General features: G+C 48.3%; 1 protein-coding gene and 1 pseudogene across 4 annotated transcripts; one reads left to right on the top strand and one right to left on the bottom strand.

The window, feature by feature from the left end:
• The first annotated feature begins 1,638 nt into the window (after positions 1-1,638).
• Positions 1,639-21,694, top strand: UBAP1L (ubiquitin associated protein 1 like). Of its 4 annotated transcripts, none has more exons than XM_036009222.1 (7): positions 1,996-2,081; positions 2,290-2,482; positions 7,583-7,703; positions 13,500-14,057; positions 16,183-16,389; positions 19,816-19,917; positions 20,797-21,694. In XM_036009222.1, exons 3-7 carry the CDS (start codon positions 7,584-7,586, stop codon positions 20,929-20,931), a joined length of 1,122 nt encoding a protein of 373 aa, XP_035865115.1. In that variant the 5' UTR covers positions 1,996-2,081; positions 2,290-2,482; position 7,583; the 3' UTR covers positions 20,932-21,694. The 4 variants fall into 4 exon arrangements, with proteins under 4 accessions (XP_028363971.2, XP_035865115.1, XP_035865109.1 ...); XM_036009216.1 differs by having other exon boundaries at positions 7,420-7,703; XM_028508170.2 differs by lacking the exon at positions 2,290-2,482 and having other exon boundaries at positions 1,639-2,081.
• LOC114493504 lies at positions 5,363-5,460 on the bottom strand (annotated as a pseudogene).
• Positions 21,695-23,808: the final 2,114 nt, after the last annotated feature.

Here is a 23,808-nt window from a genome sequence, read left to right as displayed (position 1 = left end):
CCGGGGGGAAAACCATTCTCCCTTTCCTCTGGCAGCTTTTGCAGAGTTTTAATAAAGTGAGTGTTATCTTTGTCTGGTTTTTATCTTTTAAGTTTTTCTTGGTTTGTTGCCTTGTGTAGTGGCGTCAGCAGCAATTACTGCTACATTGTGGGTTTAGAAAGAAAGATGTGGTATCTTTAACAAATTATACATCTGAGAATATGGACAGTGTCATTGTAATTCTATCCCTCAGTCTTTTAAAATAAGTGGAAAATTTCAGACATCAAAAGTAAAGAGAATAATGCAATTTTCTCCATGCACCCATCATCAGGCGTAAAATAATGGTCAAGTCACGGGTGGTTTTGTGTCATCCGTACCCCTAGCACTCACTCCAGATTATTTTGAAGCACATCACAGACATCATATTACTTCATAAGTTTTTCAATATATAGCTCCAAATGATATTTTAAAATTTTCACCACAGTGCCCTATCACAAATGAATCGACTCCTTAATAACATCCAAATTCCGGTCAATGTTCAGATTTTCTTATCTCATAAATGTGAGTTTTATACTGCGTTCAAACCAAGACCTAGCTGCAGTCTCTGCGATGCTGGCTGATGTGTCTGTTAAGTTTCTGATCACCTGCAGTCCTGCTTCCTCCTGGGCTCTCTCAGTTTCTCCCATGTGATGTATTACTTGAAAAAATCAGGTCATTTTTTCCTGATGACTTGCCAGTCTGGATGTTGCTAATTGCATCCTCGTGACAGCATGTTCCTCTTTTCTGTATTTCTTTTAATTTAGTGGTTAGAGCTACACGCTCTGATATGGTAGCCATGTATGGCTATTGGGCACCTGAAATTGAGAGTTTGAATGGAAAGTCCTTTTGAATTGGGATGCACAATTACATTTGTGGCTCACATCTGTATTGGACAATGCTGATCTTGAGACTTGACTACATCTGGGTTGGAATTTTCTGGTGGGACTATTTCACAGGCCTGGCGTGTCCTCCAGGAGGACTGATGTCTGGCTGTCACTTTGTGATCTCAGCAGCCACTAACAATCAAGAGCTAGATTTGTTCATCTGCAAAATAGTGATAGTTTAATTCTGCCATTCTTTATTAGCTGGAATACTTCTAAAAAAAAGAAATGAGCCCTCATCAACTGTTTCTTTACCCTGGTGTACAATTTGTATTGCAAAAGCAAGAGATAAATATGTAATTTCCTTGATTTACTAGTTTTCAGAATAATGGGTTCACATCTGAAAGTGAATGGTGAATTTTGTGTTTATTAGTATGAACTCAGGTACAAACATATTTGTCTTTCAACCCATTTTATGGTTTTCTTTATTGATTGTGTCCCCTTGAGCCAGTGGGAGCCTCTTTAATTCGGCCACTGTGTTCCCAGTCCCACTGTTCTCCATATTTGTTTTTCACACTTCCTGTCCCGGCCCGGAAGCCGTCATTTCCCCAGTGACCCCTGGTCCCTCTTCTGTGAAGACGGTGTCTATAGGCCACAGTCTGCATGGTAGGGGTGCCCCTCAGTATTGCTGATCATTGCTAGTCAGTTTTTTTGTTGTTGTTAGAACTAAGAACTGCAGTTCTGTTGAGCCTCCAGCCCTCTTCTGACTCTCGTGTTTTTGACATCCATACATACATGTTCTATGTATTAAACATAATTAATGAAAATAGAGAAACTCACTCAAGGACTAACCAGAAATGTGTTGCTTCGTCATGTCCTATGTGCAAGAATATTGTTTATCTGATGTCCCAGTAGAGGAGACCCTGGGTTTGTGAGAAACTTGAACAAAAGCATTTCTTTTTAAGAACTTAAGTAAATACAGGGAAGAATAGAAAATAGAATAAAGAGATTAATTATACATTAAATATTAAGAGTTTTCACCCCCAAGTGGCTGAGTTTATGACATCACTTTGCTGTAAGCCAAGCAACTTAATCACTCTAAAACCATTCATGTTTCTGCGTCCACGTGACTTCTGTGCAACGATGTGTCAAGAAGCTTAGCTGGGATTATACCATCTGTTGGAGCAATTCACTCACTTCCATGACCTTCATCTATAGGGCAGCTATCCTGGGAATTACAAGGTAAGTACAAACTATGTCTTGTTCTATTCAAATAAGTGTAATATATAATACATAATGTCTAGCAAGAGTGTGAATGCTATGAAGTAGTAGCAGTGACATCTATCTTAAGGACTAGAGATTACATGAAGCATTTCCAACTTAGTATTTTTTTAAAATACTTATAACCAATAAACTCTTTCTGTATAATTAAGTGTTTACTTTTGGGTAGTTCCTGACCTCCACATCTGGCTATCCATGAAGAATTTGTTTCCAATATAGGTTCCATTTGCCTTTTGGAATAAACTGGCTTTCCTGTAGTCTCTGAAGCGAAGATTGAAGTCTGAGGCAATTGGTGTTAAAGTATAGAACTGTGCAGAGCAGGAGACACGTCTCAACTGTAATTCACTTGTGCTTGACAGAGTGTAGGTGCCTGGATTTGGACGGTGTGCTTGGGAAAAGATTTTCATTGACTGTTTGCCAGGTGCTATGTTAGGTGCTGGAGGCAGAGACAGGGGCCCACAGGATCCCTGCCTTCCTGGAGTTAGGGTCCGGAGTAGAGAACCCTAATGATCATGCGGGAAATTAGAGTCCGTTAGAATCGTGGTAAGTGCCAGAAGAAAAAGTGCTGAGTTACCAATTTATATTTTTCACTGTTCAAATATTAAGTGGCTGTTGAGGCTTAAATAGTTTGCTAAAAGTAAGGGCTATGGCAACAAGCAAAATACCAAATACATCCTAACACAGACTTTGAAAGAGGTATAATTCAATAATCATTAAAAATATGCTGAGTGCTTTGAAGGGCAGATATAGTTCTATAAGGTTAATTAGGCCTTTTTTATTTTCAAAATGAGTGTTCCATAATGCATTTAGGTGAAATAGGAGAAATATATCAAATAGTAGGGATAAGAATGGCCATGATTCAATTTACCTGTATATATGCTAGGTCACGAAGTCAAATGTATTTCCTGTGGGTCACAGTAAAAAAAAAAAAAAGTCCAGAAAGCCACTGTTCTGAGTGGGCCCTATATGTTTATTGATTCAAGGGCAAGGCAGGCAGCATCGACTGGTAGCCTACCACACACGCCCCAAGCGGGGATCAGACCTGAGACTTTTTGCTGTATGGGAGGGTGAGCTAACCAATATAGCCACCTGCCCAGGGCAGGGACCACTTTTTTGAAGAAATGATGTTTCAGCTGAGCTCTGAAGAATAAACAACTATTAACTGTGGGGAAGAGACAAGGAAGAACATAGCAGGTATCTGGAACAGCATGTGCAAGGGCACTCTGTTGGGCCAAGAGATCAAAGCATCGAAGGTCAACATGGCTAGAGCAAGCGGGTGGGAGGGGAGGGGCCAGTCACTGTGCGGCTTGGGAAGCTCTGGTCAGGAGTTCGATTTTGCTTCTGAGAGCAGCTGGGAACATTGGGAGTCTTTTAAGCAGAGGAATGGCTTAGTTTGCTGCCTTGAAATGATCACCTTTGTCCCAGTGTGTGGGACAGAATTATAGTAGCAGGGCATGAGAGGACACATGGACACCAGCTGTCCAAGGGAGAGAGAAATAATGGGGGCTTGGGTTCCCATGACAGCAGCGGAGGTAACATGAAGTGTCTGGATTCCAGGAATTGAAGAGAAACAACCTGGCAGGGATTTGAGATGGGTGGCAGCGAAGGAGAAGGAAGTATCGGGATGTCTCCCAAGCTTGTGCACCTGAGACATTCCTTGAGATAAGGAATCCTGGGGGGATGAGGAGCAGTTCAGAGAAGCAGGAAATGAGGGGTTCACTTGGCATATGTTGTGTTTGAAGCACCCTTGAGACATCTTGGAGGAGATGCGTTGTAGGCAGTTGTTGTGTTGATGAGTTTGATCTCAGAACTGGAGAATTTTACGTGTAAGTCATTGGCACATAGACTGTTGAAGCTATAGGCAAGCATGAAATCATTTAGAGAGTATTATGGAGACCTTTAAAAATAATACTAATGTCATTGCCCGGGCTCCTTGTAAACTGATTACTATAACCCCCACCCACTCTGCCCCTTGTCCCCAGGCTCAGAAGCAGCCACGTGGGCACAGATCCAGGGACTGGTGCTGGGGAGATCCTGCACTGTGCTGCTTGCTAAAGCATCAGACTGGTGTTCCTCACGTCCCCACCCTCCACCCTCACTCCACCCCTTTGGGCCTCTTCAGCTTTCTCTGCCGCCTGCCGCCTGCCGAATGGAGTCAGCACTCAGCCTAACGTTCAGGGCCCACCCAGCTCGATCCCAGCGCAGACTGCTTCCCAGCATACACTGCCTACTTGAGTCCAGCAGCTTAGCTCCCCCCATTCTGCCCCGCCTCTGCTCCCTGGCTCACTTTGCTCCCTCCCTGGACTTAATGCTCTTCACCCCACCTTTCCCCTGTCCCCAGGCTGTTCCCTGTCCTCCAGCGTCCAGGCCAAGGCCCACATTTCCTGAAGCTTCTAGGATACTCACCTTCCTCTAAAGAACATCATTACTTATGATCTGTACTTCTCACCTGGTATTTAGCAGAGATAATCGTCATTTTCGAGTGTGTTCTAACTAGATCACTGTAGCCCTTGATATTCTTAAGAGTTGTATTTCCAGAACCCTCAAACTCTTGAATTACTTCAGGAGCAAGGTTAGAACTGAGTAGAGAATATCTGTGCAGCATGCAGGTTTGGGGTCACAGGTGAGGGACAGGGAGTTCGCACCTGGGTCTCAGTAAAACTGTGGTCCTTCCCCGTAGCTCAAAATTCTAATGACAGTCGAAAATGTGAATGATCAATCCAAGAGGGCCAACATTTGCTAACTTTCTTGTGTTCCCTACAACCCCCTGTTCCCCAATGTCCCCTGCAAGAACAGGGTGATGGGGCAGATCACTTACTGGCTACCCTGGGGCCTGTCTGATCCTGTAGCACAGAGAGACACTCCAATGTGCTAGCAAGCAGTCTTTTGAGTCTTACAGACAATAAGACACTGATGAGAGTGAGTTTACAGAGGAGATGCAGGGATTAAGGGATTTGCCCATCTGGCCTCATTGGACCTCTCCACACTCAGATTACCTAAAATGCTCCTGCACGGGCATGGGGATGACCGAAGTGACCCCTAGCAGCAGGGCTTTGCACCATCCTGGCAGGGATGACAGATTGTGTTAAGCCAGAAGTACTCCCTAGTAATCCCTGGTTGTTTATAAAACACCCCACTGCGGTGAGGACAGTACAAGGGATTAAAATGTATATTACAGGCAGTCATGAGCTTGGATTCTTGTGCATGACTGTTTTGTTTTTTAAAGCAACAGAATCTTTATTTAATGTTTCAAATTATTAAAAAAATCAAGTCCCTGCTCTTGTGATTATTAAGTTAAAACATACTACACTTGATCTTAGCCAAAAGGCCCAGAAGCTGTGTGTGAATGAGCTTTTCATTCCTGGATCTCGGTGTGAGCAGACACTGTTGACTGACACTAGCTGACTTCCTCCCCAGCGGCGCACGAGAGCGCCGGGTGTTCCCACATTCCTGTCCCCTGGTCCTGTCAGGTTTTTCAAATTTTGACGGCTTGAGTGTGTATGTCCCGGTGTGTAGGGATATCTCATTGTTTTATTTCGCATTTCCCCGACGGCTAGTGTGGTTAAACAGCTTACCCGGTTATTGGCTATGTGGATAGCTTCTTTTGGGAAGTGCCTATGAAAATTGCTTGCCTATTTTTGTATTGGGTCTTTCTCTTATTGATTTATGTTGCATATGAGTCCCTTGTCAGTTGCATGTGCTGCAGATCTCTCCTCCCGCTCTGTGATATTTCACTCTCTTAATGGTATCTTCTGATGAAGGGACATTCTTAACTCTGCCCCAATTTACCAGTGTTTTCCTTTATGGTTAGTCTTTGTGTAATCTGTTTAAAAAATGTTTGCCTATTATAAAGCCATGAATATATTCCCCAATTTTATCTTTAGGCTTTATCTCTTTACCTTTTATATTGAGATCTACAGTCTACCTAGAATTGATTTGTGTGCATAACGTGAGGTGAGAGGTCAATAGTTTTATGTTCTAGGTGGATATCCAATTGACCCAAAACAATTTACTGGGAGACCTTCATTTTCCTAGTGCTCCACAGGGTCATGAGTCAAGGGTCTATGTGTGTGGGGATCTGTCCCTGGCCCGCCTCCTCTGTGCTGTTGGCCCCTTCGGAAGTCCTCTTGTCGGGGCCATGCTGTCTCACTTCCGGTACCTTTCTAGTAAGTCCTGACATCGGAAAGTATGAGTCTTCCCACCGTGTTGCTTCTTCTTAAAGATTGCCGTGGCTTTCCTTGGCCCTTTACATTTCATTTGAATTGTAGAATTAGTTTGCCAATTTACACCAAAGAATGTGATGGAATTTTGATATGTGGGATCTGTAAATCAGCTCAGGAAGAGTCAATATCTTTATAAGAGTGAGTCTTAGATCCATGGTCATGGCACGCTCCTTCACTTAATCTAATATTTTATAGTTTTCTGTCTTACACATCTTATGCTATATTGAGTCCTAGGTATTGATGCTAATATAAATGGTACCTTTTAAAAATTTCAATCTCTAATAAAATTTTTAGAAAATAACATTTACATGGTTTGTTATTTGTGTATAGATGCATAATTGATTCTTGTGTATTGCCCATGTATCCAACAACCTTCACAAATTAACTCATTCTAAGAGTTTTATTCATACAGGATTTTTTTATTTTCTACATATAATTATGTCATCTATGAATAACGATGGCTTCATTTCTTTCTTTCCAATCCTCATACTTTTGTTTTCGCCCTCCCTTATTGCATAGGCTAGCACCTCCAGTGCAATGCTGAACAGAACAAGTGGTGGGGACTCCTCACCTCATCATCCCTAATCTTGGGGATATCTTTCAGCTTTTCACATTAAGTGGGATGTTTGCTTCATATATTTTAGAGATATTTTTATTAGGTTAAGGAAATTCCTAAGTTGCTAAAAGAGTTTGTTTGTTGTTTCTTAAAATCTTGAATAGGTATTGACTTTGCCAAGCACTTTTTTGCATCTGTGGAGAGAGATAATTATATAATTTTTTATTTTTATTCTGTTGATGTTTATCTTTATTCCCATTGATTGATTTTGGAATGTTAAGCCAACCTCTCATTCCTGTAATAAACTCAACTTGGCAGTAGTTTTCTATCCATAATTATTTTTGTGGAGATTTTTTCATTTATGTTCATGAGATAAATGCCCTGTAATTTTCTTGTTAAGCTTGGTATCGAGGTGATGTCAAAGGAGTTAGGAAGTATTCCTTCCTTCCTTTTTTGGAAGAGTTTTTGTATTTGATATTTCTTCCTCAACTGCTTAAATTAAAAACTCTTTTTTTAACAGCACTGGCCACTTCACCTCTTCCCTCTTGGCTGTGGGGACCCAGCTAAGTCACAGAGCACTGAGGCCGCCTGAGGGGCCCGAGCCTGGTCCTCGGGACTGGACTCTCTGCCTGCCGCTCGGCAGCCCGCCGCAGCCCGCTCACCATCTCCACACTCCTCCGCAGAATGAGTGCCCTCGATGGTGTCCCTTTCAAGGTGTCCAAGGGCTTTGTGATAAGCACAGAGCTTCTGCCTGGGCCAGAACTCAGTGTCCCAGCCTGCAGGGAGCTTCTGCTGGGTTCTATGGTAAGTGTGTCTCTCTGTCTGTCTGTCTCCCAGTTCCTCGGTCTGTGGGTCTAACACTGAGCCTCATGGGACCTTGATCCTTGATTTTTAAGGGCAGCTAGGCCTGCTGTGGTATATTCCATGGAGTTTGGAAATAACCCAAAAAGAAAGGTGTTTCCTGAGGAAGGCTGGTGATGAGGATTATTTAATGGGTCTTATTTTAGCCTTAGAATAACTGGAAGGTCACCTATATAAAGTGAATGAGGGTCATTGTACAGATGTTCCAGTCCCTCTCTTCTCTGTCAGCCTGCTGTTATGTCTAAAATTCCAACATTAGCACTGGTGTAGCTCAGTGAATTGAGCACAGGCCTGAAAACCAAAGGGTCACTGGTTCAATTCCCAGTCAGGGCACATGCCTGGGTTGCAGGCCAGATCCCCAGTAGGGGGTGTATGAGAGGCAACCACACATAGATGTTTCTCTCCCTTTCTTTCCCCCTTCCTTTCCCTCTGTTAATAAATAAATAAAATCTTTTAAAAATAAAATAAAATAAAATAAAATAAAATAAAATAAAATAAAATAAAAATAAACAATAAAATTCCACCATTAGGCCGGGCCTGACGGGTATGGCTCAGTTGATTAGAACATCATCCCATAGACCGAAAGGTTGAAGGTTTGAATTCCAGTCTGGACACATGCCCAGGCTGTGTGTTCAGTCCCGGTCAGGGCACATATAAGAGGCAACCAATCGAGGTTTCCATCTTATATCCATCTCTCTCTATCTCTATCTCTATCTCTATCTCTATCTCTATCTCTATCTCTCTCCCACACACACTCTGCCCTCTTTACTCACTCTCTAAAAACAATGAAAAAATGTCCTCAGGTGAGGATAAAATAATAATAAAGTAAAATCCCACCATTAGAATGACCCCTTTGGGTTAAGACACTAGATCTAGAATCCTCTGTTAAAATGACCTGGGACACATTAGAAAGGATTCCTATCCCCCACGTCTGTCCTAGGGGCACCCTTAAAGCACCCCCTGGCTCCCACCCTGGGCTATGCTCCCAGTGTATGTGGCCACATTACACCTGGCGTTAAGATAAGCACAATTATTTAATTTCCAGGAGAATCTAGTTTACTTGAAGATTTATAGGAGAACCTATTGCATTTAAATTGTAACACAGATGTGTCATTGGGTAGAATGCAGAAGTCATATGAATTCTTTACTAATGAAAGAATAAGATTGCAAAGAATGTGGAGCTGGCATTGGGCCTCTTGGGACCGAGTCCTCAGGCTCTTGAGTGTTCATCCTCCACTGTCTGCTGGGGGCTTCGTGGAAAAGTCTGGGGATCTAGATCAGCTCTCACTCATTTTGAACAGGAGGAACCTGAGGCCCAGAAAAAGGAAATGATTTGTCCAAAGTTAGTGGCTAGACTAAAACCCAGGTTCTGACTGCAGATTACTCGTATTAGCTAAGAGCAGGGTTGGAACACGAGAGACACCAGACAGGTGATATCTGAAGGCAAAAAAAAAAAAAAAAAAAAAAAAAAGGTTTCAGGAAGTCAGGAGCAAAGAGCACAGTCCTGGAAGGAGAAGCCTGGGCAGAGCCAGGTGGGGGGGCTTGAGTGGCGGGGGCACCGGAGCGGGAGACGTGGTGCAGTTGGGCTTCACCTGCAGACTTGGAGTTGCTCTGAGGCTCCTCAGGTCGGGTGTCCAGAGGTGACATGAGCTTTGCAAAGCCCAGAGTGCCCTCCATGGAGCAGGAGCCCTTGCTCCTCAGCCTGTGCTGTGGCCACTGTCTCTGGCAGTAGAGCCTGGTATTGGTGGGAAGAGGAACTCGCTTTACTGACCTCCAGGGGAGGTGGATGATCACAGCCTTTCCTCCCTGCTGAGCTCAAGCCAAGCTGGGAAGAGGCTAGTCTGGTAGCAGAAAATAGGCACCCTTCTGCCAAGTCCATGTCTACTGTCCTAGCCAAATTCTGACCTGGCTTTGCCTCCTGCTCTCAGGGTGCGCACCTGCAATTCCTTGAGCCTCTTTCCCTTCCTGAGCCTCTACCTCTTTTCCTGTTGGCCCAAACTAAAAACTAGAGAAGCATGAGACTTTAAGTATGATTTACAGCTTCGAGTTCACTGGGCTATATTCCCAGTGTTAAGAACTCGAAATACATTTTCCCGTAACAATGATGTTATACATGGAGGTTAGATACCAGATGAACCTACAGTGGCCTAAAGGGAAAAATAATAACACCCACCGTTTACTGAGCACCTGCTGGGCACCAGGCCTATGCTAGGAACTCTCTACATGTTCAGTCTTCTCTCCTTTTTATGACCCTTTTAGCAGCTGGCTGTTCCTACCCCACGGCACAGGAATCCAAGCTCCCATCTGAGTGGTCCACAGGGTCTCATGGCTGGTGAGCAATGCAGCCAGGACTCCCACAGGAGTCCCTCAGGCCCCTAAGCCCCTGCCCACCCCTTCACCCGGCTCCTGCCCGAGGAGCCTTTCCTTCCATACTTAGAGCCTCTTTAAATCTGGTGTGTGTGTATACACATATACATATATGTAAATTTATGTGTATGAATAAAGTATTATAGAGCAGGGTTGACAAATATTTTCTATAAAGGGCCAGAAGTAGAAATTATAGGAAAAGAGCAGGCTTGAGTGATTGCCAGAGTTTTTATAGACCTTAGGGAGAGGAGAGGGTGGGCACGGCCTGTTTCAATAACACTGTATTTACACAGACAAGGTGGGGGCTCAATTTGGCCCCCAGGCAGTTTGCCTACCCCCCACTGATCCCTCTCCATCTGCTCTGCCCCCAGCTCTGCCCCTCCACTGATGGCCTCTGTTATTTATTCTTTATTGTTTTAGGGATTCTTATGTGTGTATATGCAAGCAAATATACCTATTTCCTCCTCTTTTTATACCAAAGGTATTATTTTATAGAAACTGTTCTTCTTGATTTTTTCACTTATAAAAATCTTCCGTATCTGTACATAGAAAGCATCTTCAGTTTGGTTTCTCACGGAAATACGGCATTATGTGGACACATCACATTTTGTCAGCTGGGCCCCTCCTGATGTACACTTAGATTCTTCCAAGGCTTTTGCCATCACCAACAGTGCTGCAGGAGATGAGTGTATGCAAATGTGCTTTTGAATTTTCTTATGCAAATCGACAAACCACTCTGGCTCTGTGGAGGGGTTGTCCTGATTTACATCCCAACAGGCAAGCGCCCTGCACCCGCACCTCCCACACTCCCCAACAGGGTGTCATCAGACACTGGGTCTTTGCCAAGGGGTAGGTGAATGGTATTTCAGCACAGTTTTCTTTTGCTTTCTCTCATTATGAGTGAGGCTGAGCAGCTTTTCTGTGAACTGGCCATTATTATTTTTCACCCATTTTTTTCTGTTTGGCTGTTGGTCTCTGTTAGTAAAGTTAGCCTTTGTGTGGTGTGTGAGTGCTGTTCCCCCCTCCCCCACCCCGTCCCCCCCCCTTCCAGTGTGGCATCTGCCTTTGACCTTGCTCCTGAGGCGTGTTTGCCCTGCAGGTTTTGGACGAGGGCCTGTGTGCATGTTTGTGGCTTCCAGATTTTGATTCGGAGTAAGAAAGGCCATCCCCATTTGAGGTTGTAAAAGGTTTCTGTCCTGTTTTCTCCTGGTACTTTTATGGTTTAATATCACACATTTGAATCTTTGATCCTTTTGGAATTTATCCTTGTGTCTATAATGTGAGAATGGATCCAACTTTATTTTTCTCCGGATAGCCAACACCATTTATTGACTAGTTCCTCTTTTTCTCATTGCTTGAAATGCCATCTTTATTATTTACTAAAGCCCCATAGATACTGAGGTCTATTTCTGGGCTTTCTGTTCTCTACCTTTAACCTATCTTTGCCGGTATCATAGCTTTAATTATTGATGTTTTATAATACAATAAAACAGCTGATAAGGCTAATTCTCTTTATCTTTTCATCTCCAGAGGTTTCCTGGCTATCTGTACTTGTTTGTTTTTCATACGAACTTTAGAATCATCCTGCTTAGTTCCATAAATTGTGTTGGTATTTTTATTGGGTCTTTGTATCATTTTATCCCCTAAGTCCCGCTGGCTCAGTGTCTTTCTCTACAATTCTGCCTCATCAGTTCTGAGTTGTCTCTTTCCTCTTCTGTTTTTCACGACTCGTCTATTTTGCTCCAGTCCCTTTCTCTAGCTGTGTATTCTGCACACACTTAACACATGCCCGCTCTGTGCCAGGCCTGCCCGCCCTGGGCCCTGAGGGTCCGGAGCAGAGTAAGACACAGTCCTTGACCTCAGTCAGGGAGCCACTCCGGACCGGCTAAGTGACGCTCCTCTCCCCAGCCTAGGGTCAGGTCAAAGGTGGGAAGGTGGCAGTGTATGTGATCTGTGGCTGTTTTCGTCTTTCTGTCTCCCCTTTCCCTCCCACACACCACTTCCTCCTGCCTCTCTCTTCCTTAGCTGGCCATCACAGAGCATTGAAATGGCCTTTAAATTTTTAAAAATATTTGAATGGCATTTTATATTCTTGGTTTTAAATTTTAAAGGTAGGCAATGGGAGTCTTTTATATTTGTCTATAAAATATAGGCAAATATTTTAAACTCTCAAGCTAGACTATTTATGTGGGCTCCAGACCACCTTTTTAGGTGGCCTGCTATGTAGTGGATAAAGCTCTACAGTCAGATGGACAGAGAAATCCCAGCTTAGCCCCTGCCCTCCAATCTGACCTCCAGCAAATTACATTTTCTGAGCCTCATTTTCATAATCTAGAAATAGGAATAACGGTAATACTAAAACCTACTAAGTGGGGTTCAACAAAGGTTAGCGAATTTTACATGTCCTGGGTCCCAAAAGAACCTCATATCGCAGCCAGGAGGTTGGAGGAGGGTATTATTCCAGAGGTTCCCAGCCCCGGGGCAGAGAACAAGCACTGGCCTGTAGCCTCCTGAGAACCTGGCCACGGTCACGAGGGAAGTTCGCCTGAGCTCTGCCTCCTGTCTCTGCCCCCAACCCCCCCCCCCCCTGCTGTCATCAGGAGGTGAGGGGCTGTGAGCATGGGAAGCTGATCTGGGCTCCGCCTCCTCCCACCCCACCCCACCCCCGCTCCCCCCCTCTCCGCACCTGAGCTCCGCCTCCTGTTACCCACCCCTATTCTGCCCCCACCCCCAAAAGGTTGGGGACCGCTGTATTACTCCACAGGGAAGTTCATTTGCTTGGGCGGGCCTCCAAGGCTGGCTGCTTACTCACAAATGGTGCATTTGCTAAATTAAGATTATTTTTTGAGAGGGGGAGGGAGAGAAACATCAATGTGTGGTTGCCCCTCACACGCCCCCTACCGGGGATCTTGCCTGCAACCCAGCTATGTGTCCTGACTGGGAATGGAACCAGGGACCCCTCATTTCATAGGCCAGCACTCAATCCACTGAGGCACATCAGCCGGGATGCTAAAACCCAATTTTATTGGAGAAAGTTTTTAAGCTGCTACTGTTCAATTACATACTAAACAGCAAAAGGACTTACATATTTCACTTACAGATTTCACTTAGATTTCACTACATCTCATCCTATTAACCTGTTCTTCACTTTGTCCTTATGCAGAGGTTACCGTTACATTGTTACTGATGTCCGTCTACTCCAGTGTTAGCTAAAAGGGGGGTGGGCTGTGATGGCTGCCTGGAGCCCAGAATTGGGAGCTATGCAGGTCTGGCAAGTCTTTGGCTGAACAGGGGCCCCGGAGACCAGAGGGTAGGGGTGTGCCCTCGAGCCTGGCTTGCCTGGCCGATCCTCACGTAGCCTTCTCTCGGCAGCACGACTTCAGCCTGGAGAGGAGGACTCTCTTCTGGGTGGAGGCTGTCGTCCGGGGGCCCTGCCGGTTCCAGTGCGATGCCCCCGGGACAGCTTCAGCCCCTCCTGCCTGGTACTTGCTGGTTAGCCCCGAATACCGGCCGGTGCCTCCGCCGGCCGCAGCCGATGGCCCTGAGGCTGGACCCCAGGAGCAGCTGGAGGATGAGAAGGGAGAAGAGGAGGAAGCCTCCCCTGCCAGGGAGGAAAAGCCGGGTCCTTGCAGCCCCCAGGCCAGCGCTCCTGCAAGCCCCAGCTCAGGCTATCACCGGCGCTCGCTGGACTTGCTGCGCGGCGTGAGGTTGGAGCTGGCGGGTGCCCGGCGGAAACTCTCGGAGGGCAGGATGGCCTCCTGTCCCCGCGCCCTCCTGCAGCGCATCCGCCACCGGGCGCTGAGCCTCTGCCCCAGCCCCGAGCCTCCCCAGGGCCCGGCGCTCCCGTTCCCCAGTGCACCAGAGCCGCCTCCGCGGCCTTCCACGGCCGGTGCCATGCCCCCGCTGCGGAGCCACAAGCCCATGGTCGCGGTAAGGAACTTGCCCACTCTGCCAAGTCTGCAGATCAGTAGCAAAGCCCCCATTGTCGGGGGTCCCAGCCTGGTCCACGGCCTCGGTCCCCTCCTGTCTGCGCTCCTCCTCCTTACCTTATCTGCTGCTCTCACCAGGCCCTGTACACCATGCTGTTCTTCCTGCGGCCCTTTGCCTAGAATATTCCCTGCTCAGAGGGCCCCCATTCCCTCTGTTTCCCATTGTGCCTGCTGTGCTTCTGTTAGGGCACATGTCACTTAATTGTCATTATCCCATACCTGTGTGTCTTTCTCTTCCAGTGGAATATGAGTTCTTTTAGGGCAAAGGGCGGATCGTGTTCATTTTTGTTTCCAGAGCGCCCAACAGCAGACTTGGCCAGTAGGGGGCGATCAATGAATGTCTGTTGCATTAATGAACGTGCCTCAAATCCAGGGCTTGTCAGGGGGCAAGGCTTGCTGTAGACTGGGGAGCTGGAGTCTCAGTAAAGGAATAGTCGCTGTCCCTTAGTTCCTGCCAGGCACTGGGCTGGAAGAGACAAGATCAAAACCACTGGACAAGGAGAGTTTCCCAGGGGGCATGGGGACCAGGCAGCACTGTACAGGGGTGTGATCATGTACTGAGAGAGGTGAGGGTTGTGGTGGGTTGGAGAGGCTTCAGGACAGGTCTGTACCCATAAGAATGGGGAGCAGAAGTGAACTTACCATGAAATCAATGATGCTTTAGCCTCAGGCCCCTGGCTTTGCTCCTTCCAAAGCTTTGTGCCTAATTTTATATTTTTAATTGTGTCTGTCTGTTTTCTTTAAGAGGTACAAATTGTGTAAGCATAAAATTCTGCACAACCGCGATCCAGACCAGATGGGGTGGGTCAGGACTGGGAACAGGAGGCAGGGATAGGGCACAGCTTTCTCCCGCCCACCCCCCCCCCCACCCCAACAGCCTCTCGGCCAAACCAGTAGGCGCAAGTCCAACAGGAAATTAACTCCAAAAGAGACCTGAGGTCTGGCTTTTCTGCTCACTAGTGTCACTGAGGCGCACTGAGCCATCCCTTTTCTACCTTGTAAAGAGGGCCAACAACCCCGCCTGCGGTTGTTTGGAGCAAAGGTAGAGACGGGGCTCTGTGAACTGGACCGGCGTTGCCCACATCAGGGACCAAGTGCAGATGCCAGGGTGGCTCTCCCCTGATCCAGAGTCAATTCAACCCTGCCTGCAGCCCTAGGGGTGTGTGTGTGTGTGTGTGTGTGTGTGTGTGTTGGGGGGAGGGTTGGGGACAGAGGTTCTGCACAGAAGGAAATTAGGGCAGAGAGCAGCCAAGAATCTTCTTTCAGGTCGCAGAGTGGACTCAGATCCTAAGATTTGGATGTTTACCACTCTGGGGGCACCCCTAAGGGTGAAGTCGGGGCAGAGAAACCCTGAGCAGGTGGGGATGGGTGGGGCAGGAGGGGACAGGTAGTGTGTTCCGGGCTGGCAGATAGGTGCTTCTTCACAGGGGAAGGGTGAGGAGTGATGCCAGCCAGACCAACTGACATGCCCTTAAGCCGCCAGTCTTAGCCCAGGGTGTGTGTGGGTCTCCCTAGCACCACGGCCATGCCCAGCCTGCGTCCCGCTCTATGCTCAGCCCAGCCAAATTCAAGAATGAGGGTCTGGCAGGAGAGATCCTCCTAATGGGTGAGGTAAAGAACCCTGGATTTGATTCTGAGCAGGGTACAGGTCCCAAATATATGTTGCTTACCACTAACTTCTCTGAACTTAGGTTTCAATACCTGTAAAGTGGGATAACAGGATGGATCTATCTTACTTCTCTTACAGGGTTGTTCTAACTATAAATGAAACAATTATCATGTACTGGCAGTTTCTATATGCCAGGTCTGTTGCTAATTACTTTTCTCACATTGACTTATAGCCTTGTAACAACCCTTGAAGTATCTAAGTATGTTTGCCTCCATTTTACATGTGAGTAAACTGAGTAAACAGTAGAGATCTGGGGTTTGACCCAGGTCTGCAGGACTCCAAGCTCTTCACAGCATTGGCCTCTGGACTTTGTATAGAAAGTGGCATGCAAAGGCACTTTTAAAAATGTGCTGCCGGCCAGATGGTAGCTGATGCACCCAGCTTGTCTGTATTTCAGTCCCTCAGCCCATACACCTGCCTGCCACCTCTTGGGCGGGAGCCCCAGCCTCTCATCGCCCACAGACCGCATCCTGCTTCGGCTGACCTGCTGTCTGCCCTCAGCCAGGAGGAGCAAGACCTCATCGGGCCAGTGGTCGCCCTGGGGTACCCCCTGCACAGGGCCATTGTGGCTCTGCAGAAGACGGGGCGGCAGAGCCTGAGCCAGGTGAGTGATCGTCCAGAGCTGGGGGCTGTGGAGCCGGAACCTGGTGGGTGGCCATGTGGTTTTATCTTCACCTTGAAGTTTTGTTTCCTTCTCTTTAGAGGCAGAATCTCAACCTGACATTAATTATCTGGGGTTGTAAGCAAGTTTCTAGACCCTAATGCTACAGTTTCCATAGGAGTTTATCAGGAACCCCCATGCCCACTGGGGGAGTCTTGATAGCCTACTCTCCTGAGCTCTGCCCCAGATGCAGGGGCTGGAGCTTTGGGTAGCCAAGAAGCTCTCTAGAGCTGCCCAATAGAACTTGCTGCAGTGAGAGAGATATTTTATACCTGTTGTCTAACACAGTAACCTCTAGCCATGGTTACTTGAAATGTGCCTCGTGTGACTGAGAATTTTATTTAATTGTAATCAATTAAAATGGTCACCTGTGGCTACTGGATGCTATATTGGATGGTGCAGTTCTAATTGCTTCCCTCAACAAATGGTTTGCCCATACCCACCTCTCCTTCATCCATCCACCCATCTAGTCAACAGTGCTTATTGGCGCCTCCTGGGTATTCAGATGCAACTAGGAGGTATGGGAAACCAGGGTACATAAAAACCAGTGCTGTGTGTCGGAATCCCCAGGAAGCTGACTCAGGTGGAGCGTGGTACGCAGGATAGTTATCAAGGAGGCTACTGGGGTCAACCCCTGGCGAAGGGAGTGGCCGGAAGCAGCAGTGAGTAGATGGAGACACTGAGCTTTGTAGACTCAACAACAGCATCGGCCAAGCCTTCACTTCTGGAGCATACACGGTCCTTCAGAGTCACCCGAAGGGGGACTGAGGTGGTCAGGTCTTTATACCCCTGCATCAGTCAGTCATCAGTGGTACTGATAGTTAGTAAACACCTTCTCTGTGCCAGTTCCTCAACCCGAGCGTCTACAATTAGGCCTCCTCAATTCTGCATGGTTGCTATTACTGCCCCCACTTTGTGGATGAAGAAACTGAGGCTGGTCTCACTCTGAATCTTTGCTGCACAGTGCCCTTCTCTCATTTTCTGTGTGAGAGCCTTCCAGGGTAGCATCCCACACCCATCTGAGATTTAAGAAGGGATCTCAAGTTGCCCCCACCTTCAGCTGCCACTGAAAGCCAGGACTGTGGCTAAGAAGCCAGAGGATTGTGAGGCACCAGTCCACAGAGAGCACTCTGACACACCCCACCGCCCAGGCTCTAGGTCCTGTGACAAGGCCGTGGAGCTCTGAGGATGAGCAGGAGCCAGCACAGGCACTGGCCTCCCTGTGGGTGGGCAGGAAGAACCCCACTGCATCAGGAACATGGTGTTTCCAGACAGACTGACTGCCTGCCTGGCCCGCCAGGTGTCTGGGCAGCCCTCTGGCCTGAAGGGCAGGCAGAGGCTAGGCCCTGAGGGGTGGGCCAGAAGGTCCATCGGATGGTTTCATCTACTCTCCTCCACCAAGTTCATCCTTCCCTCTAGTCTGTAAAGTTCCACCATTAACTAAGCAACTCCTTGGGGTTCAGGTTCCTTCTCCCCTTGAGAGAAATATGCTGTAGTAAATCCTTTATGGCCAGAGACGGTCCACAAGGGAGGGCACCAGATGGTCTTCACTGAGAAGAGCCGGGGAGAGCGGAGGGGACACAGATGATAAGCTTTGTCCATCACTCCTTCCCTCCTTTCACAGGGGTCAAAGTGCAGGACAGGCATGGGTGGCACCTGAGGGGCCCATAGGCCAGGCACGGACTTGCGGTGGGGCTCCAGGCACGGGAGGGCCCTCCTCGAGCCTCTCCCTATGCACAGAATGGAGGGAGGAGAAAATGTGCTGATCATCAATGGCTGATCATCAATGCCCCTGGGGTCTGAGGCAGGCCTGGTGGCGTTTACAGTCCCATAGGTCCCCCAAACTGACCAGGCAGCAGAATCTTTACAAATGCAGTCAGCACCAAGGCCACAAAGCATTGCTGTGGATGAGCTAAGAGGTAAAGGGAGCACCCCCCATCTGCCCTTAACCCTGCTCCTATTTTCACCTTCAGAAGCCCTGTCTACCTGCAAGCTAGCTCAAGCCCCTCCTCCAGCAGCTGGCCGTGGGGTGGACGAGGCACCGGGAGGGGTCAGGTGATCTAGGCTCTAGTCCCGGGCCCCTGGGCGCACTGCCCGTGCTGCTTGGACCTCAGTTTCCTTAGGTGCGCAAGGAAGGCATGGCTGGGTGGTTTTCCAGACGTGCTCAGAGCAAGGTCTAGGTGTTCTGGGGCAGATGCTTGGAGAGTTCAGGAGCTGAAGCCATTAGCCTATATCATCTGTGCTCTCTGACCAGCTCTGAAGGTCTGCAGAAACCAACCTGCTTCCTCTCCACTCGCACCCATAAGTTTTATGGTCTGGCGCTTGCATTTGGCACCAACTCCCTACAAATCCTGCTCTGCTTTGCCCGGCCCTCATGATTTCCTGTATCTGGTTTATCTCCCCCACTGAGCTGTGAGCTCCTTGAAGGTAGTTCTTAACTCATTTTATAAACACAGCGTGTATTTATTGAGCTCCTTCTGCCGCCATTGGGGTGCTGGGAAGCAGTGGGGAGTAAGACTGACACAGCCCTCCCCTGGTGGAGCGAAGTCAGTGGGTGAGAAGGATGAGGAACATAGTTATATGAGGGCAGTTACACAGTTGTACATGCCGTGGGGGCGGCAAGCATGGCGCCTTGGAAACGGGGCACCGTGGGTCCTGGGGAAGAGGAGTGAGGCTGGCCTTGGGGAGGGGGCTGGGTATACAGAGGCCTGGGGGTTTGGGGAGGAGCTGAGGCGAGGACAGGGGCAGGAGCAGGCAGGCCTGTGAGGCCTGGTTGGGGGACTGAGGGCAAAAGCAGCCCCTGATGACTAAGTAGGAAGTGAGCTGAACAGGGGTCCAGCCCTGTGAGATCCTGCTCTGTGTGCCCCCCCACTCCAGCACTGAAGCAGGACTGTTGTGTGGTGGGGCGCCAAGAAGTCCTGGGTGGCAGAGATGCACGCGGCTAGGGGTGGGGTGGGGACACACAGGTGCGGGGGCCCCTTCACACAGGCAGGTGCTCCCCAGGGAGGGTGAGCAGGCCAGGGTGGGTGGTGGGTGAGACGCCTGTGTTGCAGGCCTGTCCTGCTCCCCACTTGGGTTCTGGGAACACCTCAGCTCACCCTGGCAGCCCTTTTCCTGGGTTCCAGCCCTCGGTTTCCAACCCTCAGGAAAGCTGGCCAGGACTTGCTGTCCACCTGTCTCTAGAGGAGACCTCTGTTTCTCTTCTATTGGCTCCTGGGGTTTCTGGGCCCATGTTGTATGTGGTGGGGTGTCTAGACAGCTGGTCTGAGCTCAGTCCTCAATGGGGTCCTCGGGGTGACTCCTCCACTCCATCTGCTGCCCCTGCCACTCCTCTCATCACCCCTCCCTCTTTGCCCCTTTCCAATGCAGTTTCTCAGCTACCTGAGTGCCTGTGACCGGCTGCTGCGGCAGGGCTACGAGGAGGGCCTGGTGGAGGAGGCCATGGAGATGTTCCAGTTCTCTGAGAGCCAGGTCAGCTCCGCCACCTGCCTGAGCCCCGGGGAGGTGAGGGATGGGGGGTGTACACACAAGCCTGGTGTGCCGGGGCGCACGGTGCCAGAGCCAGCCTGGGGACTGAAAGGAAACAGCCTAGGGAGATGAAGCACAGAAGGTGAGGGGACAAGGTGGGGAGGGAAACCAGAGGCGAGGCTTCTGTACTATTTAACAGAATCGACACAGGTGTTATTGAATGCCCACCCTTCGCCAGACACCTAGGCGGGAGCCACAGGCAGCACAGAGATACCTGAACTTTCTGCTCAGGGAGACTGCCACCTGCCTGGGATCCAGAGTGCGGGCAGCTGTGGCCCAGGAGTCATTTTGAGTGGCGATGACTGTGACCTGTCCACACTTAGCAGCTGGTCCCGGCTCCTGAGCAGCTCTTCCCTGAGGCCAAGGGAGGGACCAGTGAGGAGGGGTGGGATGTAGAGGGGGAGGGAGGAAGGAGAAGCAGGGAAGTCTAAAGCACTAGGGCCACAGGAGGGAGGAAAGTGGAGGCTGTGCTCTGTGAAACACTGGCAGAGTTTGGGGCCTGGGCAGAGGCACTGGGCTGTGCATTCCCTGGACACTAGGGTTTGACCTTCTTCTCCTCGCTGCCCCAGTGCCCAAGCACAGGCAGTCAGGAGCGAGCCAGAGTCAGGGAGCAAAGCCAGGACCAAGCCAGGGGCCAGGCTGGGGCCTCCTTCCTCGGCACGGAAGAGAGGTCCAAGCCCACGTCACTTCAGAAGCACAGGGGAAACGCAGGTGTTGCCCAGGATCAGCCCACGGCTCTCTGTAGATACAGAGGACACCAGCGAGGGGGCTCCCCAGAACAGAGACTGAGCCTCAGTGGCCTCTCCGCCTCCCTTTCCGCAGGCTGGGGAGTTCCTGCGCCTCTGGGAACAGTTCAGCGACATGGGCTTCCAGCAGGACCGGATCAAGGAGGTGCTGCTGGTCCATGGCAACCACCGCGAGCAAGCCCTGGAGGAGCTGGTGGCCTTCGCCCAGTGACGACCGGGGCACTCTGCAAATGCCCGGGCATCCCAGACCTGCGCTAAACCCAGCAATCCATCCTAACTGTGGACGACATGAGAATAACAAAGTGATGCATATTCATTACAAAATTCAAACAGTGCCAAGGGTGGGAGCAAATACTATAGGGGAGGCAACACTTGGCACCTTAGGTTTTCAGCTAGACCAATCAATGAGAGAAACCAGCTCACTGACACACGGAGAGCACGTCACGTGGGAGGAACCTCAGGGAAAAGCAGCAGTTTAGAGCTCTGGCTTATGCAGCACCAACAAAGAACAAACTTGTAGAGAGAGAAAAGGACACAGGAAATCGGTTTTAGGCTTCTGAGAATGGCAAGTTCTTGGAAGGTAAACATGGGAGGGAACGAATGGAGTAAGGCTCGTCTGCAGATTCATTCGTCTGGCGCATCTCTGGGAGGACACAAGCCTGTTTCAGGGGAAGGAGGGGTTATATCCCGCCTTCAGACAGAAAAGGGCAGGGAGAACTTTTCCTGCATTTGCTGCTGCTTCATTGCCTTCAGCTCAAAATAGTTTTCATGTCAAAGGGGCATAGTTTGGGGTGAGATTCTGTTCTCTTTCAATGCCAAAAGAATCGGTGAAAACAGTTGCCTGTGGGGAGGGGCAGATGGGAGGGTGTGGACAAGGAGCTGTGTTTTCTCGTGCGAGCCTTGTAAAACTACCTTTGTTTGACTCTTCAAACTGTGTGCATTAGTAACTTTGCTTTTGAGAAAATTAAAACAAAGAAGAAATGATGGACAATTCGTTGGGGTCCCATGGGCTCCTGGTCTAGCTGTGGGAAGAACACCTAACTGTGGGGCCAGAGGTCTCGTTCCTGGTTGTGGGTCTGCTGATGACTGGTTCTGTCTCCCCAGGAAAGCCGAGCCAGACCTGGCTGCTGTTCACAAGAATCCCCAGGGGAGCGTGTTAAGCAGTCCCAGGCCCCACTTCTGGGTAATCCGACTCAGAAAGTTCAGCTTGGTAGCCCCTAAGGATTTATTTTGTTTTCACAAGGAGCTCTCTGGGGATTCATTTTTTTTTTTAATTTGCTCTTTGTCATTGCTGATTGATTGCCTTTACTCATTTCTCCCACCCCATGCCACCTCCTGGCCCCACCTCTGGCAACTGCTAATCTGCTATCTGTATCTATGAGTTTGGTTTTTTATTTTTAGATCCCACATATGAAATCATACAGTAGTTATCTCTCTCTGACTAACATTTCATTTAGCATAATGCCCTTGAGGTCCACCCATGTTGTTACAAATGGCAAGATTTCATTCTTTTTTTATAGGTGAATAATAATTATACATAACTATTATATATATGACATATGTATATGTCACTATTTCTTATTCACTTATTTATTTCTCCCCTGAGGACATTCTTATTGATTTCAGAGAGAGGGTAAGCGAGGGAGAAGGAGGGAGAGAAACATCGACTGGTTGCCTTTTGTAACGGGACCAGACCTACCCCTTGGGCATATGTCCTGACCCGGAATCAAGCCCAAGACCTTTCTGCTTGTGGGACGACACCCAACAAACTGAGCCACACTAGCCGGAGCCACAGTTTCTTTATCCATTCACCTATTGATCTATTGATAGACACTTAGGTTATTTCCATATCTTGACTATTGTAAATAACACTGCAGTGAATATGGGGTGTATATATCTTACTGAGTTTGTGTTTTTCTTTTTCTGGATAAATCCCAGATTTGAGATTGCTGGATTATATGGCTTTTCTATTTTTAATTTTTTGAGGAACCTCCGTACTATTTTCCACAGTGTCTGCACAGTGTGCATTCCCACCAACCGTGCACAAGGGTTCCGTTTTCTCCACGTGTTTGCCAACACTCACTTCTCATCTTTTCGACCACAGCCGCTCAAACAGGTGTGAGGCGACACCTCCCTGGAGTTTTGATTTGCATTTCCCTGGTGATTAGTGATGCTGAACATCTTTTCATGTATCTTTTGGGCATCTGTATGTTCTTTGGTAAAATGTTTACATAGATCTTCTGCCTATTTTTTAATCCGATTTTTTTGCTATTGAGTTTTCTTTATATATTTTTTAATATTAATCCTGTATCAGATATGTGGTTTGCAGATATTTTCTCCCATTCATTGAGTTGCTTTTCATGTCTTTGGTGGTTCCCTTTGCTGGGCAGAAGCTTTCCAGTTGGATGTCGTCCCACTTGTTTATTGTTGCTTTTGTTGCTTTTGCTTTTGGTGTCAGGTGTAAAATACTGCCAAGATCTGTATCAAGGAGCTTACTACCTATGTTTTATTCTAGAAATTTTATGGTTTCAGGCCTTCCATTTAAGTCTTTAATCCATGTGTGAGTTAATTTTTGGGTATGGAGTAAGACAGTGGTAGAATTTCATTCTTTCTCATGTGGCTGTCCAGTTTTCCCGGCACCAGTTTCGAAGAGACTGCTCTTTTGTCACCATGCATGTTCTTGTCTCCTCTGTCATAAATTAATCAACTATATATATGTGGGCTATTTCTGGGCTCTCTACTCTGGTCCATTGATCTATGTGTCTGTTTTTATGTCAGTATGTCTCGGGATGCGTATGCACTGTATGGGCCCGTGGCTAGTGTGTGTGACCCTCAGGGCCAGCCAATCTGGGCTGCCTGCTGCTCTGACAGCCTGTGGTCCTATGTCACTCTGTCCTCATTTGGGGAATGGGCCAGTTGGGAGCAGAGTTGCCTTCAATCCCCCAGGCCTCCCCTCTGGAGGCCCCAGAGATGGAGGAACCAGTTTCTGGAGCTGCCTGTGCCTCAGGCAAGCAGAGGTCAGAAGCCAAGACACTGGTGTCCCTACCCTTCCCAGCTGGCCCCATGCAAAGGCCTGCAGCAGTTTCCG

This window comes from Phyllostomus discolor, chromosome 1, assembly GCF_004126475.2.
Source record: "Phyllostomus discolor isolate MPI-MPIP mPhyDis1 chromosome 1, mPhyDis1.pri.v3, whole genome shotgun sequence".
Classification (NCBI taxonomy): domain Eukaryota; kingdom Metazoa; phylum Chordata; class Mammalia; order Chiroptera; family Phyllostomidae; genus Phyllostomus; species Phyllostomus discolor.
The sequence above is the reverse complement of the archived record's forward strand: the minus strand, read 5'-3'. Positions and strand labels throughout refer to the sequence as shown.